Raw genomic sequence first — 24,154 nt, 5'->3', positions numbered from 1 at the left:
TGTGATAAGCCTAGAAACGCCAGGATCCCTGGGGCGCCTGGGCGGCTCAGTCGGTTAAGCGCCCGACTTCGGCTCCTGTCGTGATCTCACGGTTCGTGAGTTCAAGCCCCACGTCGGGCTCTCTGCCATCAGCACAGAGCCCGCTTCGGATCCTCTGTTTCCCTCTCTCTCTGCCCACCGCCCCCTCAAAAATAAACAAACAAACAAACAAAAAAAAACCCAACACCTCCAGAATCCTCTTGGGGCATTAAGCTTGCAATAGATTAAGAGAATATTTAGTGAAATAAACTTGAGGTTAAGCTATTAAGCAAGCTAATGCCCCTAAATAAAGTATTGCTTCTGTATTTTAGGGGAGGACCAAATGAGCAGCCTGAGTGGGAGTTTGGCTTCCCTCTCTTTCCAAGTTCCTCTAGAACCCGAAACAAATGTCACAGGGAAAAACCCCCACGAGAAATTCAATAGGGCACCAGGCCTGTTGAAATGCCACAGGAGGGAGGGGCCTGGAGGTCCCCCGTCCTGGCCAGCGTTCCTGGGGAGACGTCCGGCTGCTGAGCAGCTCCCCTCTGTCCCGCTGTGAGCACAGTGAAGAGCCCGTGTGTTCCCGTTCTCATGGGTGGGCCGGGGGTTCCACCACCAACCTGCTGACCCCTGCAGGCGTGGGAGGCTGCCTGAGAAATCAAAGAATTTTTTAGGTAAGGGGTTGGCAGAGTTTTCCCGTAAGGGGCCAAATGGTAAATATTCTAGGCTTCGTGGACCCTCTAGACTGTCGTGACTATTTAATCTGCTTTTAGAGCACAAAGGCAGCCTTAGATAATATCAGAGTGTTGGGCACCTGGGTGGCTCAGTCAGTTGAGCGTCCGACTCTTCTGCTCAGGTCACGATCTCACGGCTCCTGAGTTCTAGGCCCGCCTTGGGCTCTGTGCTGACGGTGCAGAGCCTGCTTGGGATTCTCTCGCTCTCTCCCTCTGGTTCTGCCCCCTTTCCTCCACCCCCTCAAAGTAAATAAATAAACTTTAAATAAATAAATAAGAGTCAGTGTGGCTATGTGCCAATAAAACTTTATTTACACAACCAGCTGCTGGCTTTGGCTATACCGCGTATCAGTACTAAGCAGTCTAGGATAGTATTTATAAACATAAATGTAAACATAATAATAAATCAGCAGACAGTGAAAATTGGCAGCTCAACCGTGTTGAGCATCTAGAACAGTGCTGTTCACTGGAACTTTCTGCGGTACTGAAACGTTCTGTGTCTGTATGCCCCGTTACGGTAGCCCCTGGCCGGTTTGGTATCTAGTGCTGAAAATGTAGCTGGTGTGACTCAGGAACTGGATTTCTGATTTCACATCATTTTAATGAACTTAAGTTTAATAGCCTTTGGGTACCAGAGCTCCTTGTGGCAGCTGGCCTTTGCTAAAGCAGAATTGATGCAGGAAATACAAAATAACCCGAGAAATTCTACTTTACATTTTCACTGAGTCTTGAGAGAATAATATTCTGCTAAATCAAGAGCATGTATCTACGAAAAAGCAACAGCCTCAAGAAGTATTCCGACCAAATGAAAAAATGCCATTGAAAAAGAATGAAGTAATTCAAGAAGTGGCAAGGCGGAGTTCACGGAGGACTGAAAAATAAACCCAGTTAAAACTGATCCGTCTGAGTACTTAGCGATAACGTGACTGTGTGTACAAGGTACTTGTTAAGAAGGGATTCTTTACATAGAGGAGGAGTCATATTTTAAAACTAACCTATAACTAATACTCTGATTATTTTAACAACACCAGAGAGGTGGGGTGAAGGGTGTTGTAGCAGCTGTCTTGTTTAGGGAGGATCACAGATTTCGTTCCACTCGTGTTATTGATAGGTAAGTGGAGGCTGAAATACGCTTGTTAGGAACGTCAGCTTACTAGACTGCATAAAAACAAGTGACAGAATTTCTAAGTTATTGAAGGGGGAAAAAAGGAAATTGTGACCCACTTGGGGAAAAGTTCAGGAAAAACTGCAACAACAGAAATAAGCAGAAAACATAAAATTACAGTAGTATTTTCAAATGCGATTCATTCCTCACTTTGCCAACTGACAATTCTATTAAAAGATTCTCAGTTTGGGTTAAAAAAAAAAGAAGAAGGCGGCAGAATATACTCTACTGTATGCTGTTTGTAAAAGACAGAACTACAATGAAATCACACCGGAAGATCATGAAAACAAAGCCATAAAGCCCAGAAGCCACTGACAAAGATATAAAAGACAAATGAGTATAAAAGGAAAAAAGACACAAAGCACAATTCAAGGTCCAGAGTATGGAGGTACCTTTTGTTGGAGAAGATAAAACCCTGATGGTAGTGGACTGCTGTGTAACTAAGCACACAGCTTCTAGATGTTAAAGCAAAAACCAATAAATACAAAGAAATGTGGAAGCCTAGCCGTAATCATAAGGTGCCACTGACCTTTGCCTCAGAATGTGTCAGATTAAGTAGATAGAGAAATGATGTAAAAACACGGAACTACACAATTAGAAAGCTGGCTTTCATATATAGATTTAATATATATGATAGATTTCATGCAGGATATGCTTGCATGTAATTATGCAGATGTATGTAATTAATAAACATAGCAAACATATACATATATATATATAATTGTTCTTTTTACATATCCCGGACACATTTGTGAAAATGGCTCATACGCTAGACCACAGCGAGAATTTGAGCAAAAACCCAAAGCTGCACATTTAAAGGCTATCTTTGACCACAGTACAAGAAATGTGGAATTGGATGACATGACTTTTTGGGTCCCGCTGCTTAGAACGTTATTATTTTGCTTAAAGTTATTTAAGTTTCCTTGCTTTTTGCAGCCCTCACGATAAAAAAAAAAAAAAAAAAAACGTGTCATGTGGCATCCCAGAGCGTGGCAGTCGTGGTGATGCTAAGATGTTCTTACACTGATATGTGTTTATAAAATGAAGGATTGTTGGGGGCGGTGACTACATGTAAAGTTATAACTTTCAGTCTCCAGAAATTCCACTTTGCTCGTAATAAAATACTCGAATACTTTCATGGAAAACGAATCAAGGTAGGACTTCTGCTGCTCAAGTCACAAATGAAAGGCCAACATGGAAGGAAAGGAAAGGCAGTGATAGTTTTTCATTTTTATTCCTATCACAAGAATTATTCTTGTTTATTGAAAACTTGGGAAATTACCCACATGTCTTTAACTCAACATCCCATAAAATCCGCCCCCTCCAAGTGCCCCGTGTGGCGAATCCGGCCCCATGTAGAGTACCTCCGTCACACCCAGAAAGTTTGCCGTGCCCATTGGCGGTCACCTCTGCTCCCCTCCCAGCCCCAAGCAACCACTGATCTGATTTCTATCCCCAGAGCTTTGCTTTTTCTGGAAATCTCATGTCAATGGCATCATAAAATATGCAGGCTTCTGTGTGTGGCTTCTTGCACTTAGCGTACTGATTTTGAGGTTCATTCAGGTTGTCAGATAAGCATTTTATCACCTTTGTATGGGTCCCTGGAGAACACCTTAAAATCGCTTAAAACCTTAAACGGCTGTCTTCAATTTCCATTTTCAAGAGACATGCAAGGAAATTTTTAAAAACAAGGCCATATCTCCGAGTCTGATCAGATACGTGGCAGCGCAGACTCTCACTGAGGAGGCCTAATTGTATCTATTAGGAATGTATTTGGGGTGCGAGTATCAGCAGCCTAATGATTTATTCTTCTCACATGACAAGAAATGCACAGGTTCATTTGCTCGGTGACGCCATCAGGGACCGAGATTTTCCCCTGAGCGCTCTGTCCTTTTTGGCGAAATTCCCCCTGGCGCGTGTTGTTTCACGGTTACGACGTGGGTGCTGGAGCTTGTCTGTAGTCAAGGCAGGAAGAGGAGGGGACGCCCAGGGCGTTGATACTGTTCATCAGGAAAGCAGAAGCTTTGCCCCAAACCCCGCAGCAGATGTCTGGAGAGGCTCGTTGTCCAGAAGCGGGTCCCGTGTCCTCCCTTCCGTTCACAGGAAGGTGGGAAATCAAGAAGAGGATCATCTAACTGGCTTAGGTCAACCATGAACTGTCCCCTCGGGTTGGCTCGGCGCTGCCCTCTAGAGGACTGGGGGTCTCTAGGCAATGCCTTGCTGGGAGGTGGGGGGGGCGGGGGGGCATCCCTTAGGTTACCCATAGAGTCACCAGATAACACGTACCCAGGGACAGTTCCATTAAGTGGTTGATCCTAGACGCGAGCCGAGAGTAGGCACAAGGCAGAAGTCCCCTAAGATTTGACTAAAGGTTTCAGGCCAGACTATGATTTGGAGAGAATCAGGCGTCCGCACACTCGGGTGAGTTGTGTAAAACCTTACAGTGATACCGGGGTCCAGCGGATGGAGGTGGAGGGCCGCCCTCCCTTCGTTTCTCTTCCCGTGGGTGGGCAGGGTCGGGGCGGGGGGGCTGGATAACATCTGCGGTTCCCTTTTAACATGAGTGTTTCTGTGACTTCCGGCTTCCAGGTGAACATGATGACCTTGGCAGAGCACATCATCGAAGCCACGCCTGATCGAATCAAGCAGGAGAGTTTTGTGCCCACGGAGCCCTCGGCTTTGGAAAGAACAGACACTGCCACCATCAGCAGTACCATGAGCTGGCTGGCCAGTTACCTGGCCGATGTCGATCGTCTGCCAAGCGCTGCCCAGATCAGGTCCGTGGAAGTCCGTGGGCCACTGACCAGCGTGAACTCGCGGGCTCAGAGAAGGGCACGGGAGGCTCATTCAGTCTGATGAATGCTGTGTGATACGAGACCTCCCGATGGAAGGAAGGAAACTTTCAGGTCCCTCTTCCCCACCTCTTCCATGACTTCTCTCCCCTCGTGCGTGTCAGATCGTGTCCCACGATGTTTCTCTCCCCCCAGTTCAATTGAAGTTTCGTCAAGGGCAGGAAAATGTCTTTAGTGGGCTTAGTATTTAGCATCGTGCTAAACTCGTAGCAGGTACTCAGTAGGAACTCACTCACTGAAGGACAGTTACCAGTACAGAGGTTGTTTAGCAACTCACTGCACTGAAGGAAGGCATATTCTTGCTGGTGCGCAGTGGCTCTTGTCTCTTTACCCAGTATGTAATGGGTCGTGCAGATCAGTCACCAGTCTCTCTCCCTTGTGTCTCCTCTTGTTTCAGAAGTGCATATAACGAGCCTCTGACCCCTTCTTCTAATACCAGCTTGAGCCCCGTCGGCTCCCCAGTCGGTGAAATAGCTTTCGAGAAACCCAGCCTTCCCTCAGCAGCAGATTGGTCTGAATTCCTGAGCGCGTCTACCAGTGAGAAGGTGGAGAACGAATTTGCTCAGCTGACTCTGTCTGATCACGAGCAGAGAGAACTCTATGAAGCCGCCAGGCTCGTCCAGACCGCTTTCCGGAAATACAAGGTAGAGTAGAAGAGAGCTCTGATGTCGTGACGTTTCGTAAGATGGGGGAGAATAGACGCAAGTCAGAATCATCCAAACTAAAACCTGATGCCATTTTGTTCTCCCACTGTATATTCTATAGAATCGTTATTTGGACTTATTATGTCACAGGAAATTATTTTTTTTTTTTTTAACATTTTTATTTATTTTTGGGACAGAGAGAGACAGAGCATGAACGGGGGAGGGGCAGAGAGAGAGGGAGACACAGAATGGGAAACAGGCTCCAGGCTCCGAGCCATCCGGCCAGAGCCCGACGCGGGGCTCGAACTCACAGACCGTGAGATCGTGACCTGGCTGAAGTCGGACGCTTAACCGACTGCGCCACCCAGGCGCCCCCACAGGAAATTATTAGTAATTTTCAGAAGCCTCAGTGAAATAAAACCGATCAGTAGTGCGATGTCAGCATCTCAGTTTATTCTTGGCAGCGATAATGGATATTTATCCTTTAGTTAACATTGAGTAAGTTGACACCTCCACCGCAAGGAATCTGTGACCCAAAGCAGGGATTTCTAACTGGATGGAGGCCTGGGACTGACCGTAGGTGGCCCGTGAACTCCTAAAATTTTGTGGTGAAGCTTGTGTGCGTGCATTTTTGGTGGGACAGGGTCCGTGGCCTTCCATATTCTCAAAGGAGCCTTTGAGCACCCTGAATAGGTGTTAAAAGCCAATCATCATTGATCCCACAGCAGAGCAGCCGGGGTCAGGTTAGGAACGACGGTGGAGATCTGACAGAGCGCGTAAGGACAAATAGTGCAATACCTGACTCGTGAAATGCCTGGCAAATGAAGACTTCTAGGCCTCCTAACATCCAACTATTACAGTTCTATTTAGAAGCAGGAAGGGGGGATCTATTCTGTAAATTCATTTTTTTTCCTGATTTCTGCTTATAACTGATTATCGCTGTATTTTGGTAAACCTGGGGTCTCGGAGGAAGTTATGTGTGAGTAACAGTTCTGTGTAAGTCTTAAAAAAGTTGAAACTTCTTACGCTAAATCGTGGTTTTGCTTCACTTTACCCTTAAGGGCCGACCCTTGCGAGAACAGCAAGAAGTGGCTGCTGCCGTCATTCAGCGTTGTTACAGGAAATACAAACAGGTAAACCACGGCTCTGGGTCACAGTAGGAAGTGCACCTTGTCCAAACAACAGGCCCCTGAGGATGTTAGCATGTGGTTTGGCCTGAGAGTACTATGTCCAGTGCCCGCTTCAAAGACCAACTTTGAATTACGTTGACCAAAAAAACAAAACAAAACAAAAAACAAAGGACAATATTCCAGAGGGGGAAGGAAAAAACTACCCCAAGAAAACATTTGCAGTTAAACTTATCCCACAGGGTAATTTTTGTTCAGATGGTTGGCCTTCCGGTATGGTCACCCAGCTGAGACGTTGATCTGGCACAAAGGAAGTTATCTGCGTCTGAGGGGAGGATCTGTGTTCTAGTAATTTTGCCTACAGCCTCCGTAGCCATTAACTCCACTAGGGAGTTTGATGTGGTGGTCAGAGAAGGTGAACGGTGGCAGTTATCTCTGACCTTGAGTTGCATAAATTATATACTGTCCAGCCACTTTGCTTTTCCACTTCCTCCCATCCGTTTTCACACGAAGACTTGTAAAATTCTGAAGAAGCTCAGAACATCTTTAAACTGCTTTCGCATTCCTCAGTTAAGACGTGCAGGAAGAATTTCTAAGTGTTCTTTACACAGGGTTGCTGTTTCCAGAACAACCTGTAAGCTTATCTAACTGCCATCCCTTGGGAAAGGGAACTAACTAATGTGTATGGGGCCCCTAGGATATACGAGATCTTTTGGGCACATCATCCCATCACGTGTGCTCTCTACAATGATTGGAAGTAAATAACTTTATTTCTGTTTCTCAACAAACAAGCTGAGGCTCAGAGAAACGAAGTAAACATCAGACTTCCCTAACCACCTGGGTGGTTGGAAACCATACAAACTTGCCTAATTCAGTTTTGACTGGTCCAGAGGATAAAGTTCAGGCCTGTCAGGAGATTCTAGAACCTTCTATGAGACTAGGCCATACGGAGGTTTTAAATGCTTACGTAAGGAATAGTGAATGCTGAGAAGTGGAAGTGTGGTACTATGTTCTCTTGCTCCGATCCAGGGTTCACTTTGATTTCTGATATGGGTTGCCATTTTCTTGAGTTTCTCTAGGATTAGTGAAAGGGGGTGGGCTGGGAGGAGTCCTCGACTTATAGCCAATTGAGTTCATGATCCCAGAAAATGAAGGTTTATTGTGCAAACGCTGACACCACAGTCCCTGGAGCTCTGCAGCAGGGAGCCACGCTCACATTAGAACAGATGCCACACAGAATCCACGTGTCAGGTCTGTGATTAAAACAGGCGTTTATTCCAAAACATGAGTTCTGTTTTTGTTTTTTAAAACGCCGTCCCAGGGGCGCCTGGGTGGCTCAGTCGGTTGAGCATCCGACTTCGGCTCAGGTCACGATCTCACGGTTCGTGGGCTCGAGCCCTGCGTCGGGCTCTGTGCTGACAGCTCGGAGCCTGGAGCCCGCTTCGGATTCTGTGTCTTCCTCTCTCTCTGCCCCTCCCCTGCTCACGCCCTCTCTTTTTCAAAAATAAGTTAAAAACAAAACAAAAACCAAACCAAACAAACAAAAAACCCTCCCAAAGAAGTATTGTCTACAACCAGGAAGACAGAAGGCAATATTTTTTGAAATACTGGCAAGTAGAAGACAAATATTTTGGAAGACAGAAGGCATTAAGATAGCCAGATTGCCTTTTTCTTTTTTCTTTTTTTTTTTTTTCCGGTTGGGAGTTTTATTGGTTCTGGTTTTTAATTTCATTCTATTCAGCAGTCTAACATTAATCTTGTATTTTCTGTTTCTCCCCAAGCTGACATGGATAGCCTTGAAGGTAATGACACCCAAGTCCCTCTCACAAACCATTTCACCAGAGTCACAAACGCCACACCCATCACCAGCGATAAGAAGGGGCCATTAAGACGGCAGGGTCTTGAAATAGGCATACTCCCCTTGCCAGGCCGCCGAAGTACGGTGCATCTCTGGGGACCATGTGGCTATTCCGTTGCAGTGGGTTTTGGCATTAACAGTCACTGGACACTTTCTTGGCCATGTCCGTCTAGAGAATCCATCCGAGCCAATTACCGTGAGCCCCGCGAGCCCCGAAATGCACCACCCTGCTGCCCAGCGTGCTTCCCTGGGTTCCAGTAATTTCTGCATGTGCGGTATGCACAGGCCGAGTGGACGAAAGCCACAGGAGCACTGCAGCGTTCTTGTCTTAGGAGATTTTGGGGCAAATGAAAACGGAAGGCGGGTCAGACAAGACCTGAGAGGATTCTTGCACAAGGGTCCTGTGTCTTGAACATTCTTGAGAGGTCAGTCCGTTCCCTGCCCTCAGTCCAGCTCATACAGGCAGGGATGTCCTCAGGCACAGGGATTTTTCTCAGGAGTATTTTCCCCCAGGATGGTAAGTTGCCTTCTTGTAAGCAAAGCGCTTCCTTGTGACTTCTTGACCCCAGAGCCCTCCTCTTCTATGTCTCATTAGAAGCTCGAACATCGCATTTTTGAAGTATGGAGAGCTCTGGGTTTTTAGTGCCTAGAGACCGAAATGGAAGAGAACTCCTTCTCCTGTGTGTAGTTCTGCAGCCGGCTGGGCGGAGGGTCACCGCTCCTGGCTTCTGGGGAAGTCCCTGGTTCCGTGACACTTTTCCAGGTTCCATGGCATTACCCCTGTGTCGGTCCTATGAGTGTTAATCTCTTGCAGGTTAAATGTCTTAAAGGTGTCAGCGTTTCATGATAAGCCTTGTATTTGGGACCTTGCAACTCAGACATGTGTCGTATGGAACGATAGTCAGGAATCGGAGGCTGACCGCTCCAAGTGGGCGTGTGTATGGTGGTGATTGGGATGCGTAAAAAAGGTTCTTTTAAAATGGGACAGTAAATATTAATCTTAAGCATGTAAATTATACCTTCTAAATGTGTTCTCATTATTCCTAAATGTCTAAGTGTATTGCTATCAAATGTGTTTCCAAGTAAAGTAGGGCAAAATATTTGATACTGGGGGGGAAAAGCACATTTGAAGCAATACGTTGTCTGAAGGCAACCCTTAAACTAATATTTTGCATTTGGGAAAGGTAGGTGAAGAGGTTCCTAGTTTGCGTCCTTCATAATTGAACCCAAACCAGAGAATAGTAATAACAACAACAACAACAACAACAATAATAACAACAATAATAGTAATACTAATAGTCATAATAAAGGGTCAAAGCCTTTTCCTGCTCTCCCTTCCCCAGCACACCCAAAGGACACATAGGCCTGGTGGCTACTGTTACTCTTCTGCTTATTCTTGTCTCCCTGCAGTATGCACTTTATAAAAAGATGACACAGGCTGCCATCCTAATCCAGAGTAAATTCCGAAGTTACTACGAACAAAAAAAGTTTCAGCAGAGCCGGCGTGCCGCTGTGCTGATCCAGAAGTATTACCGGAGTTATAAGAAATGTGGCAAAAGACGGCAGGCTCGCCGAACAGCTGTAATTGTACAACAGAAACTCAGGTGGGTTGAGATTTCGTGGAGGCGAAGCTGTCTGGGGAAGAGAAGCTTCCGGCGTCGCCCAAAGAACGGCCCTGCCTGGACGTCGGGGCCGAACGCGCGCGTTGCAGTGACTTTCTTTAGGGGCCATTCTAGATGCTGTGACTCTATGTAGCGATACCGGAGCCGTTCACCGACCTTTATATCTCTTTAGCCCCTCTCTCCACCCCGCCCCCACCCCCACCCCCACCCAGTTATCGTGATGCTTGGGTGAGAATTTGGCAGGACCGAAGTTTCCTACTCAGGAGAGGGGCGCCCCCCACCCAAAGTGTGGCGTCGCTGTAGGGGAGACCTGGGGAGGCTAGCTAGAGGTGAGCTATAGTCCGTCTTAGAGTAATGAAGACGGAGCACAGTAAAATCTGCCGATGGAAGTTCAGAACCCAACAGCCCAGAAGAGTAGCAGACTCGGGCAAACCAGCCTCTAAACTAAGCCTGTCTAGTGCCGGAAGGTCTTCTTCCGCAAAATGAGCTCATGAAGACTCGTGAAAGAACAGCCCGCTGTCACCGTATTTTCCATCTCGGCCCTGCTCCCCGCCCCCCCCACCCCCACCCTTTGCGGCCGGCCGGAGCGCCATCCGTGGCCTCCCCCCTTCTCTGCCGGCGACGCCCACACCCCGTGTGCCGAAGGCCGTACTGCGGGTGCGGTCGGGTTCGCCACGTCCTCTGTCCCCGCTCACCCGTTTTCAGCTTTTGCGCCTTAAGCGTGGCGGTACCCTTCCCGTGACAGTGATGTTCCGGCTTTTTCAGGAGCAGTTTGCTAACCAAAAAGCAGGACCAAGCTGCTCGAAAAATAATGAGGTTTCTACGCCGCTGCCGCCACAGGTAACATTAAGCCTCATCTAGACGGTTTACTCATCGAGAGCGATGAAACGACCCTGACCCTCCTAACCACTCATGAACTCCTGCGTAAAGCCAGTTCCCTGAAATTCATCAGAGCAAACGTCCCAAGTTGCAGTAGGAGAGCCGATCTCTAACTAGGGACCGAGTTGCTGCACTGGGAGCACCGGGAACTGCCTCACGGCACGTTGTAATGTTGAGCAGCAGAGATTCCTGCCGGGTCTCCTGTCTCAGTTTGGGTGTGAGGACAGCCTAGTGGGACTGGCTGTTGCTGCCTGTTTTCTCTTCAACCTCTTACTTGCACGCCACCCTGCAGCGTGCTTTCCACTCCGAGCCCCTCCTGTGCCAGCTTGTGTCCAGAGAACGAACAGAGTTCCTGTTCTCAGGGAAGAGGTAGAAAACCACCGACTCCGGGCAGGGTTTCCCAAGGAGACTTTCTGCCACGTCGCGGGCGCCCCCTGCTGGACGTGTGCAGCCGAGGGAAGCCATCTGCGCGGAGACGTGCGTTTTCCATCGGGAGAAAACGGGCCCCAGGAGACAAGGGCAGCTTCCCACCAGGCCAGCTAGAGGCGTTCCTCTTTGTTCCTTCAAATCTGAGGTTCCTTTGTGGACAGCAGGCTCTTTCCTTAGATTTGGGGACAGCCGGGGAGATTGTTTTGTTTTCCTGATGAGGTTAGGGTTCTGGGCTGACATCTGTGACGGTGGCCTTCGGGGCTGCGTTTCGGTGACCCTGTGTGGTTTTGTTGCTTCCCTGTGCATCGGGAGCTGTGATCTCCAGCCAGAAACTAGCTCTCTAGTGTCTTCTTGCCTCTTCTTCTTTCACTGCACCAAAACCCCAAGCGTCTAGGTTCAGTTCGATTCCTCAGACGGTTCCTTTCACTTCAGTTTTTCTTACTCCTAAAACTTGCCAACTTCAAGAATGTTTGTGACTTGGAGACTTGATAGGGGTCAACGGCCATCTGCACTTTTCCTTCTGCTAACAAAAGAATTCTTTTCTAGCATGTTGAGAGGAAGTGTGCTCAGAGCCGCACGTTCATCGTAATAAAAATTTTAAAGAGAACATCCTTTAGGCTGTATTTGGCATTCTCTAGCTGCGATGCTATTGGAAAGAGGCTGGTGCACACTTACTAGACCTCCGCAGCCCATCTGCCCTCTACCCTGCAGCAACTGGGGTCTCCTTCCCCGTGACCAGCTGGCCAATGAGATACCCGTATCGATACTCAAATGGGAAGTCTTGTTAGGAAATGCGTATCAAAACATGAAGCGCCTGTGACATAATTACGTTAGTTCTAGAATCCCTGCTGAGGTCGGTCTCTCTTCTCTCCCCCCGGGCCGTACCTTTGGCAACGTGAGATTCTCTTTGTTCGGTCGACATGATCAGGGACTTCCCTCCGCCCTTTTCTGGACGTGCTCACCTGTGCTCGCACTCCCTCCTTCCTTTCTCCCCTCCAGTTTGTCTCCCAGTTTGTCTCCCAGCTGAGACTGTGGTTAACACTCTCACAACAGATTTTCTTTTCAAGGAAATTAGCTTTACGGGGCTCTTCTTTGGAGCCAGAATGTTTGGAAGTTGAATTTTCCTTGTTTCTCCTAGTCTTCACCTCAAACTTTGAAAATACGTGCGGGTAATGCGACCTTGGTCATTATGAGCAAACTCACATCAAGTCCCATGCTCCTTCTTTGTTTTTCTCGTCCAAAGCCATGCCCTACGTCTGCGTTGGGGGAGTTGAGAGGTTATGAAGACAGTTAGGCAAAACATCCGTGCCTAAAAGGCCGGCTCCCAGAGTAAGCTGAACAAAGGAACACTCTCATTCTTGTTTTCAAAACTCTCTCTTTATAAGCTAGTTGAGAAGAATTTCATGAGGATTTCACCTTTCTTAAGTTCGTGTTTTAACAAGTAATAACCTCCTGAGGGTGGCAAGAAGGTTTGTTGTGAGGAGAACATCGGATTATGGACTTGGAATTCCTATTCATTCTTTGGGATAAAATAAAGACTCCTAGTGGCTCTTTTCCTGACTTGCCCCATAATGGTTTAGACGTTAGAAAAAAATGAGCAGGCAAATTTTAATAACTTTTGCATACCGACTGTATTCTCTTCCCATCCCTGTATCCTGAAAATCGGTAGAACTGAAAGCTCATGTTTTCCCTCGGATGAACGTAACCCTCTTTCCACGCTGGGGTATTGAGTCTTATTTTAAGAGAAACTGTCATGTGTCTTGTCCCTGCGAAGTATTAAAATAGAAAACTTCATATAACACCCTCTCAGAAAAGGTAGGTAGGTAATGGCTTCAGGAATCAATAAGGGTCCTGTCTCTTAAGAATTTTGCCAAGTCATGTGACGCCAACATTTTTAGACCTCACGATGAATTGGTGAATTTTCTACCTGCTCATTTCACATACCCCATCACCACTCTCCTTTTCTTTCTTTCCAAAAAAAAAAAAAGGGGGGGGGAACCACTTTTTACTCTTTTTTTGTTGTTGAAATAAAGCTGTGTATAAGGTTTCTGTTGTGACCCTCACGTGCTAATAGCTCTTTGGTGTTGTTTTACTGTCTAAAGCCCCCTGGTGGACCATAGGCTGTACAAAAGGGTGAGTTTAGCTGCCTGCTAGCCAGTGTTTACCTTTATCTTCCATTTTCAATATTTTGCTTTTTGCTTGCTTGCATGGGGCTGCAGCCTAGGTATGCCAGTAAGTTTCACATCCATTTTGAATGAAATAAGACAAAATGAAAACTAACCCTAATTACTAACACTGCTACTTTATACAACATGAAACACAGTCACATACAGCAGATGTACAAATGCATGAGTAAGCGAAAGGGAGGCCCTTCTGAAGCCGCCACAGGGCATGCTTAGAACTCGGTGGAGTTGGAACAAGGCTGCACTGGAAGAAAACGTCAAGCAGGTGGCTATTTGTGACTCAGATCATTGGCCACAATGCAATTCTCTCAACTACCGCTGTGTCCAAATTTCTAAAGCAAAAAAGCTCCCCAGGTGATACTGGCTTTTTTTTTTTTTTTTTTTAACGAATCGATTTCTTGTTTAGAGTTACTATTTCCCCCATCACCCTGTTCCTGTAGTTTCGTTTTGTAAATCTCCTTTTCCCTGGTGCCATGAGGTAAGTCAGCACATGAAGCTGCCCTTTCAGAACCAATGCAGCGCATTCATTATTAAAGAGCGAGCAAACCCGACTTCCAGAATTTAATGGCAATGCTGAATAAAGACGGTGGGGTGGAAGGTGTGTTAAATCTGCATATTCTATATAGCAGTTAAGAGTGGACATTCCAATAGAATTTGTATTTTAAAGAAATGATGATGAAGAGGTAGGGTAGCCGATGGACACTGTTGGTGTCCTTGAGGTTTTAGACTATGATGCTGGTTTGTAGGTATACACAAGGGGCAGAAGTCTCTGCCAGAGGCGACTGCCACATGCGTGAAGGTAGAGGAAAGGATTTAGTGTCAGGAAATTGATTTAAAAGACAGGGATAGAATTCACCCAAAGCAGATCCGAATGTAGATTAATTTGACACCTTTTGTCCGGACTTAAGATGCCCTTAAGCAAGTAACAGGGGAGCAGGGGAGCCCCCACCCGTCAACTCCACTCCATTCGACACCCTCCCTTCTTAACCCCGACTTGAGTCATTTGTAAGATTTCTGAGAAGAGATTGTAATTCAAAAATTCTGAAACTTCTAATGTTTCTGAAGCTAGTATTTTTCATCTAAGTGCCTTTATGTCGATGCTGGTATTTATTCATTGTATTTTAAGTCAGAGATCGTCTAACTTCTTCTTAAAAGGCTTTCCAAAGAAAGTAAATATCTTAGGCTTTGTGGGCCACACAGTGTCTGTCACACCCATTCAGCTCTGCCATTGCAGCCTGCGAACAACAGTAGGTGATATGTAAATGAATGGTTATGGCTGTGTTCCAATAAAACTTTATTTACACAGATATTCATTGGGCTAGATGTGGCCCCTGGACTGCAGTTTGCTGACTTACGATGATAGGAGAATTGAGTTTTTATGAGTTCTTCCTAAAATAAGACCCAGCCCCTGTATAAGATTTAAAGTCTCACGTGGTTAAAACCATGGGTGGTCACTGAAAGAAAACGTATGTAAAACAGAATAAAGCAGTTCCGCTGGTCTGTACATTTAGTAGCTAGTCCTCTTGAGAATTAAGCAGTTGTTCACAGTTGTCCCATGTGGTGGAACTGGCTCAGAGATGTCTGTGTTTGACATTCAAAAAAGGGGACAAAAATCTCCACTTCTTTCTCTTTCCATTCCCTTTCACTCTCTGCATACATAAACAATATTTGTTTCCACTTAAAAAAAAAAAAAACCTGCAAAAGAGCAAATGCAGGCCCCAAGACTCAGTTTAACAAAACAGTTGTAGTATCTTGCATGTGACGTGCAATTAACACGATCCCTGCGAGGAGCCAACATTTAGTAAAAGTGGTTGCCTACGCACTTCGGAAGCTTGCTAGCTTCTGGTACGTCAGTGATCGTTTTTAAGAGAACATTTTCCAAAGGTGCTTTTCCATGTGAGAGTCCCTACCATAACTTCTTTAGCACCTGCTGCATCCATCATCACAGGCTCCTAAAACTCCTCCTCGGGCACGGAAAGTTGGAATTTCCTGACACCCCTGGGCCTCCCGGGCTTCAGGGACTTGGAGAGAGAGCAGCTGAGAAGCTCAGATTCCTTCTAGTATGGTCCTGTCTCTCTCCCTGTGTGGATGGAGGGCTAGCTTATCTGTGGCTTCGTCTAGTTACCGGTAAGATCTCACCCCCTCTTGGTTCGGTCAAGAGACCAGAGCAGAGACGTCAGTCACAGTGGCACTTCCTCCAACAGTCCCCAAGCTGAAATGACTCGTGGGGAGGGAGGGCATTCTCTGAGGAGAGTTCTTACTGGTGGAATTTGTGTCAAACGACTTAGCATACTTTTTTTTTTATTAATGTACATACCATACTTAAGACATTTAAGCTTTCTGCATCAAAAGATGATATTTGATAACTTAAGGAACTCAGTTTTGTGGCGCAGTTTGTCAAACACCATTCAGCCGCACGTCCTCGATGGGTGAAGCGGAAGGGTATGGAGAAAGGCAGACGAGGTCAGTCATCGGAATTAAGGCACAGTACGCCAGTCTTCACTTGGGGTTGGCTAAGAAAAAGCCCCCCGGTGCTCTCGGCCGAGAGTCCTCGTGTCTTCATGCAGCCTTCCCTCCAGGCTTAGCCCCTAATTCATCCAGGCTCTTAACGTGGAGTTTCCAAATCCTCCAGCTTCTCCTAGGGATTTGATTTGTCTTGGGCACAACTACTGCCCTTTTAGGAGAAAGCTTTTGTCGTGCACAGAGAGATATTTAAATCGGCAATCTTAATTATTTCTCTGAGTTAACTTAGGTGTTATACTACTTTCCAAACAGTGAGGATTGCTGAGGTTGAAGAGGTTTTTGAAGGGCACGTACTGAAAACATGACTCTCCGGCTGGGTTCCGATTAAATGGACCAGGATGTAACGTAGTGTCCTAGCAGAAACCCAAGATACCTCATACGTAAAGAAATAACAACTGAATTACGTGACAGATTCATCCTCCGGGTATTGAGACTAAAGAGGACAATGCCTCTTTCTCCAGTTAGAAAATGGTTTTTCCATTTCCCTCTTCAAGATATTTGGGGTTTTGTGGGTATCAGGAAGCGTTCTCATAGATTGGAGAGACTATTCTCTGAAGAGTGATTCCTGGACAAATCCTTTTTTCCCCTGAGATGTTATTTCTGTGACGGGGCATTATGACCTGTAACAGTCACTACAGGTATTATCAGAAACAGTGGGAATTCTGGTTTTCAAATAACCTATTTTTGGAAGTTGTTGGCCTAGTCCCCGTGTTCAGTAAAGGTGGGTGAAGCTATCCTCCTGGCATAAAAGAACCCTAACTGGGGGGGAAAGAAGAGGTAACTCTTTCTGGTGACAAATGTTTAAGCAACAGATTTTCTCTCTGACTGACAACTGGGTTTCTAAACACTGAACTTTACCAGATGCTGCCAGTTTTCTTGGTAAGTAGCGATTTCAGCACTGACTCTGGACAGCAGTCCTGTGAGACACCTTCAGGGGGTCGTTGTCAAGTTCTGCGGGTTCCGTTCATACTTTGTGTTCTGTTGTATATACTTTAATCCGAGGGACAGTTCTCTAACGATGCCCGAAAGTATGTTGCTTGATTGAGAAGAGTGGACGGTGCTCTAGGTCAACAACGGTGCCATCACACTTTAGTTAAATTTGACACGAGGTGTAATTCCCAGGTGGCCTGATACACTTGGTGAGGAGTAGGAAATGAATGTGTGGGATGTGTCATCATGGCTGTAATTCAAATATCCAAAGTAATTTTGTCTTACTTGCCTCTTTTAGGAAATGAATATTTTTGGCACACAGTGGTGTGTGTTAAATTGCAGACAACATGCTCTGTGTCATTCTTATTGGGCCTCTCTGTCTTTTTTGTTTTGCAATCCAAATGAGATTTCTGGAAAATGGCAAGATCTCTCTTTTCCTAAATTCCCCACAAGCTATTGCAGCTCTCAGAGCAACAGGTAACTAATCAGAAAGCCGCATCTGGCTGCCCTGTATATTTTTGACGTCCAGCATTGCAAGAATATATCTGCTGAAATCCACTGACTCATGAAACATTTCTCTGGCTGAGCGTTACCAAGTAGATGTAATGAAGCGGCTTTGCCTTATGCTTTACCCATGGAGCCATTGTTTGCTACAAGTTTCGGAAGCAGGCCTACCTCATTTATTCGTGAATTCTCATTGGACGTCTGATGGAAATAAACCCTGTGTGGGCTTCTGCTGGCTTTCAGTGCTGTTGCTTTCCTACATCACTTCAGTACATTAGAATGCAACATTCGTTTTTATGTTTCCTCGTTTCTTTTTTTCTTTCCTTCTTTCTTTCTTTTTTTTTTTCTTTTTTTTTTTTTTTTTTTTTTTTTTTTTGTTGTTGTTGTCGTTGAGACCGCAGCAATACCCCAAAGTGGGGATTATCTTCAGCCTAGAACGCTTGGGCAAATCCCGGGGTTGTCTTCCATTTTCATAGCAGAATGGCTGCAGGGGAAAGTCGTGCTGCCCTGATTGCCTCCCCTCCCAGCCAGTCCCTGGAGGGCCCTTTCCCGAGGTACCGACTGGACTGACGCGCGCAGCTCGGAAACGTGCTCCCGGCGGCTCTCCTTGCGGCCGCGACAGCCTCGTAGCCACAGAAACTGTGGTTTCTGCCCCGGGTCAATGGTCTTCAGAGCCCCAAGGAAGACTGCTTTGCCTGTCTTCTGTGCAGTGGAATTCAGAAGCAAGCATACACACTGTATACGGGGTTTGTTTTTAGGTGACCAGGACATCCTCAGGTTAGGCTGTTTCTTGGCCCTGAATGAATCCAGCAGGTGTAATCCCTTTAGAGAACCAAAGCCTCAGTAACCAGTAGCTGAGTTGGGACAGCACGTACAACGCAACAAGAGTTGATGGAACGCCTGTCTGTATTCTAAGTTCCGCAAATACCACCACTGGATTTTCCAACGTAATTCCAACTTCAAACAAACCCGGCCCACATTTACCAAGTTCGTGTGCCGAAAAAATAGGCTTAAAACACAGGTAATGCCAGTGACACCAGTTCAAACAGTTGATGTTGGTTTTGGACTATAGAATCAGTTTCTTTCTTTCTCCACTGAAGTTTTCACTTGGTTTTTTTGTGTCATGCGAATACAATATTGCTAGCCATAACGGATGGTGGGATGTAGTCATAACGGATGGATAGGAAAACATAAACTTTTTTTTCAACCTGGAGAATGATGAGCAGAAATATTATTATGAAAGAAGTACACTCCTTGTAGCACATTTTGGAAATACAAATAAGCAAGGAGAAAAACCCAGAGGTAATAACGACTAAACTTTCATTGTGACCCCTCTCGTGCTAGATGTGTGTTGACATGTGCCTGTTAGTGGCTGTTCATGTCCTAAGACAAGGCAACAACAAATTTCTGTAACTGTTGAAACTCTGATCTGAAACGTCTGGTTTTTTAGAATTGGCTAACAAAAATTCTAGTGTCAAATGCTCGAAAGCTACTTTGGTGATACAGTGAATTGTTTTGCGTTTCTCTAGAGGCAGTATAACATTCAAACGTTACTTTTTGTCCAATTGACGTTTGGCGTAAAACAAAAAGAAAATTAGGTACCCCTAGCCCATCCTAATAATCTGCCCTCAAGTGACTTAGAACTCGATTTACGGCTTCAGTAGGGCAGATTGTGAAAGTCTCTCAATTTCATCTCAACTTTGAGAGGTTAATTAACATCCACACATTCTGCCAGTTGGAAATTGGAGGAGGCTAAAAATCTTCCACTTCCTTGATTCTTTCACTTCTCAGATCTATTTTATAAAGTTGGTACATTTTATACGGAGGAAATTTTCTGCAGAACACTGTAACGAAAGCAACACAAGGTCTTATAAGGGACAGCGTCTCAGAGCTGAGGAAATACAGTTGTTAGAAATACAGTTGTTAATTGTTACCAGGTTTCAACAATACACTCGTCTCACACCATGGAGATGTTTCCAGAGGCCTTTGGAGAAACCAATACAGTATTTGTTGTTTTTTTTGTTGATTTATTTATTTTGAGAGAGAGCACCAGCAGGGGAGGAGGAGGAAAGAGAGAGAGAGAGACAGAGAGACAGAGAGAGAATCCCAAGCAGGCTCTACACTGTCGGCATGGAACCCGGCAAGAAGCTCGATCCCATGAACCGAACCTTGAGATCATGACCTGAGCCAAAACCGAGTCGGACGCTTAACCGACTGAGCCACCCAGGCGCCCCCAATAATTGTTTTTTTAATTGTTTTTTTGTTCTGTTGTCCTGAGGTATATCGGAGGCAGCAGGGTGGAGAGGTGAAAGGCAGACAGGCCTGGGCCTAAATCCCCGCTTGTTACCTGTATTGTTTGGGGCAGGTCGCTTCATTGATGTAAATCTCAGGTTCTGCATTTACAAACTGGAGATGATGGTGAAGTGTCTGGAGGCCTAAACAAGGTAACAAATACTAAGTAGCCTGTACAGCTGTTGAAACAGAAGGCCTCTCTTCCTCTTTCCCTAAATCCTCCTTGAGCAACTTTCTGTAAAAAAAAAAAAAAAAAAAAGCCTATGCCGTTGAAGCCATTCTGGTATCATTTATAATGTTAACGTTCTGTAAAACCTTCATCACGGAACTAAGAACTAAGCTCTCCACTGTAGCTCAGAAGCGATGCAAGCCTAGAAGACGTATCTTGAGATTGGGGCGTCTCATTTTTCCAGTACAGATGATCATCGTCACCTCTGTGTGTATGGACGTGTATCTCTCCTTCACCCAGAGCCGCGCGAGGCTACCGCCACTTCATAGCAGAGCATTTACATGGTGACCTTAAAACCTTATGGGAATTTAGTAGACTCTTTCATTAATTTCAAGAGAAATTGCAAAAAAAAAAAAAAAAATCCTACAAAAACAAGCGTGACCGTTATAATGAAAAGAAAAACGTTTAAGGTACAGGCCCCATGACCAGCTGATTACAGCTTCTTCGGTATGAGACTGTAGAAAACGTTTCTGGTTTATAGTTCACCCTCCTTTTTCTCTCAGTGATGAACGTGATATTTTTATAGCATTCCTCTTCACTCTAGAAGAACTGTGGATGGATATCTGTGTTTATGCTGTCAGATTTTGAGTTCGGAATTCTTCAGATTCTAGAAAGCTCATCAGTGATGGAGTCACTGTTGCATATTTGTGAATGAGTTCTGTACTAGTGCAGAAACAAGATGTCGCATGTGAAGCAGCACGCACACTTTGCGGTGACTCAGCCACTAGGTCTGCACAAGTACAGACACTTTGCATGCCCGGAGCAAAGGGGGCATCAGTGCATGCCTGGCATTTTTCCAGCCAAAGGGCTGTTAGTATAGATACTGCATGTTTAAAAATTGAACACACGATACGGCATGTTTCAATTTTTAAAAAGCCATTTCTTTATCAAGTATGCATGTCCAAAATTAGGGACCTATGATGATGCACAATTCTGTACTGTGATATGATCCAAATTACCCTAAAATTTAATAATCCATGGTATATTTCATTATAAAATTGAAAACTGATACCGAGATCCAGTTAGGAACACAGCAATGCGTTCTAAATGTGCCTGTTAAGAAAGAAAGTTAACCGTTCTGAAGAGACCGTTTGATCAAGCTGGACCTGGCATAGTTAGTAAATATATCAGACAAATCAGCAGGTTTCCGAACATGGTAATTCTTTTTAGTATTAATGATGATGGTAATAAAGCTTTTTCTTCTGAGAGAGAGCAACTTCTCTCTGAAGAGATTGCATCAACTTGGCAGAATATTCAGAAATGATTCTGCTTGGAGGTGGTAAATATCCTGTTTTCTTAAATTGCTGTAAGAGCGTGCGTGCAGGCCACTGAATCCTGGCCTGTGTGATACAGCAGTAACTCGCTACTGGTTTTCAAAATGTTTTCTTCCCCCTGAGTGTTAACAAGAATCTATTTAGAAAGTAAACTGGCATTCGTTTTAAAATAGAACATAAACACACTGGTATCACTTAATAGGAGACGCTTTATTCTTAGAGAATCAGAAAAGTGCGTTTGGGAATTCCCTCTGTAGATAGAGGCCCATGTGAGAAAAAGCCAATCAGACTTTTCCTTGTCGTGCTGCTGAGACGTAGGGCATACTGCTCCTGAGAAACGGCCGCTTCTGTTCGGCTAAACTCCTTCTCCCGCCCCCATTTTTGGGAAACACAGGTCATGATGTGGTACGTAGAGCTGCAAACTGGGTGCCATATACAGCACATGCTGACTTTACTGGTAGACCCTGAAGTCACACTTGGCGTTGAATCTTTTTGCTCTTAAGGCAAGATCTGAATTCTTTTTCAATAAAACAAATAACCTTCCAACTTACAACCTGCTCCCCGGCACCCCATCCACATCGGGGGGTCGTATTCAAACCCCACGGCAAACAAACAATCCGATGCGGACTTTCCATGACTGTTGATAACCATTTCATTGAAATTTGTTGACTGCAACACGTTTGATAAATAGAACAGAGTACCTTACTGGTATGCGTCTGGGAGCTGTTGCTGTCCATCTGGGAGCACTGGGGGAAGTGACCTGAGCATCTTTTAAAGTTACAGTGTGGAATGGGAGGAAGGTAAGGAATTAACGAAAATCAGAAAGACTCCACGATACGTGAGCGCAGTAGCCCGGCTGTGCAGGTGCAAGGGCGGCTTCAAGATATCCAACAATCTGGAGTCTGTGAGCAAAGCAGTTCAGTCCCTGGGTGTATCCGAAGCTAAGTAGAGGCGTGTGCAGTTTCCCTAACTTGCCTCATGTGGAATTAATTGCAGGGCGTCACTGATGGTCCCAACAGGCTTCGAAGAAAGCTATGTGAAGAGCCAACCCTTTCTAAGATTGAGCACGTTCCTGTCACACGGGACTGAATGCAGCCGACTTCGGTTTTGCTTTGTGTTGAGAGCACTTGATACTGAGCAGTTTCAGGAAGGGCTGTGTCTTCCTCCTTGAATATCTCCCCCAGCAGTTTAGCAGGAGTTTCTTTTGCCATCAGTCCTCCAAAGGGTTTTTGTCTTGGTTTTTTGTTGTTGTTGTTTTTTGTTTTGTTTTTTGGGGTTTTTTGTTTTTGTTTTTGTTTTTTTGTTTTTTTGTTTTTGCTTCAGAGGGATCGGTAATGCCCTTCCCTCCGTTTGGCCACAGTTTCACTAAACAGCTATCACCTGGTGTTCTGTTCTGTTTCTCTTCCAGAGTGAAAGAGTTGAGAAAGGCCAAGGAACTTGAAGACATACAGCAGCATCCCTTAGCAATGTGACATTGCTTTTCAGACTGTTTTCATTTCTGTTTTTAGCAGAGACATGCAAAACTACGACACACACACGCACGCACACACGCACACACACGCACACAATCCCTCTGCAGTTTTGGGGAGATCAGCTGCAGGATTTTAACAGGAATGTGTTGGTCATTGCATTTGCACTTTCATGGACAACTTTTAATTTGATCAGCAAGACATCTTGGAACTCAATCTTCTGTTGGATCATGGGAAAAACAAGACACCACGAGGAATCGAAAGAGGCTTCCTTTCCTTAGGAAGCAGCCGGTTTCCTTCTCATATAGGGCTGTATTCAAACATCGTGTGGAACTGTACAAATATTTATACCAAAAATATAGATAAGCAAAGGTGGGGATGCGCTAGCAACAAAAGAGAATGCTGCTCCTGCACCTGTCAGTTACTTCCAAGAAGCTGAATCTTTGGGATTGACTCTCAGTGGAGGGCTTAGACCATACAAATCTTCATTGGGTCCGTGTGTTCGCATTTCCTTCACTGGTTTTATTTTCTTTGAATTCGTGTTTGTTTCAATCTCTACAGCACACTTAATGCAACTTTTAAAATCTGCAGGTTTTTAATGTCTTGTGGAAATTTGCAGAGGGGCGGGTGTGTGGTAAACGGGGAATGCATGGGAATTAATGAGAAACAGCTCACAGAGTTTAACTTTATTTTCTTGTCCCCACCACCTCCCAGGAACCTGCGAGTGTAGTGACCATCTCGTCCCTTTTGTCATGCTCAGCACTTTCATTTGTGGGCCTTACTTTCATGTGCAATGAGATTTACTTAGAGAATTGGTACAGCATGTAGCTTTTCTTAGTAACCTTGGAAACTGTAGTCATTCTAAGGAATCATAAACCTTGCCTGGACATTTGCCACCTAAAAGATCAGTGTGGTGCTGCGTTCTGGCCAGTAAATTCCATATTTTTGGCTATAATCTCATCCAAACTGAGCAGTTTCTGTGTATATATAGAAGGTAGAAACGGAAAGCGAGAAAATATTTGAAAGGGATTATATTAATTGCTAAATATTTTATTCACAAAGGTCGATAACATGGCGAGATAAAATTATTTGTATAGTTTTGTCTGAATGAGCGAGAAAAATGTGGATGTATTGTTTGTATATATTGTATATATTAAAACAAAGAGATATGTGCATGAAATCAAGAAAAAAGAAATGAACAAAAGCAAAGCATTAGTGGCTATGGTCTGTAAAATGAAACAAAAAAAAACTTTATTTCACTATAAGAGTACTTTATTTTAAATGTTCTTTAGAAGAACATTTTGCTAAAGCATGACTAAACTGGAAAAAAAAAAGAGCTACTGTATTTAGACTTAGGATAAAAGGCAGAGTAACATTACTTAAAAAAAAAAAAAGGATATGTTTACATTTAATTTTGGCTAC

At 45.0% G+C, this 24,154-nt stretch overlaps 1 protein-coding gene across 2 annotated transcripts in view; it reads left to right on the top strand.

Moving 5' to 3' along the window:
• The window catches only part of CAMTA1 (calmodulin binding transcription activator 1), an 852,027-nt gene extending 827,873 nt beyond the window's left edge, over positions 1 to 24,154 (top strand). The window contains exons 17-23 of one of the 2 annotated variants that reach the window (XM_047083614.1): positions 4,507 to 4,694; positions 5,167 to 5,413; positions 6,475 to 6,546; positions 8,322 to 8,342; positions 9,809 to 10,002; positions 10,786 to 10,860; positions 22,672 to 24,154. In XM_047083614.1, coding sequence (XP_046939570.1) covers positions 4,507 to 4,694; positions 5,167 to 5,413; positions 6,475 to 6,546; positions 8,322 to 8,342; positions 9,809 to 10,002; positions 10,786 to 10,860; positions 22,672 to 22,735 — 861 coding nt within the window. In that variant the 3' untranslated portion in view covers positions 22,736 to 24,154. The remainder of the gene's footprint in view (positions 1 to 4,506; positions 4,695 to 5,166; positions 5,414 to 6,474; positions 6,547 to 8,321; positions 8,343 to 9,808; positions 10,003 to 10,785; positions 10,861 to 22,671) is intronic. The other variant, XM_047083617.1, reaches the window with a different exon arrangement.

The sequence above is a fragment of the Lynx rufus genome, unplaced genomic scaffold (genome assembly GCF_022079265.1).
Source record: "Lynx rufus isolate CCGP_SWC_20201006 ecotype Redwood Valley unplaced genomic scaffold, mLynRuf1.p SCAF_2, whole genome shotgun sequence".
NCBI lineage: Eukaryota > Metazoa > Chordata > Mammalia > Carnivora > Felidae > Lynx > Lynx rufus.
Note: the sequence above shows the minus strand (reverse complement) of the source record. Positions and strands in the feature narration are given on the sequence as shown.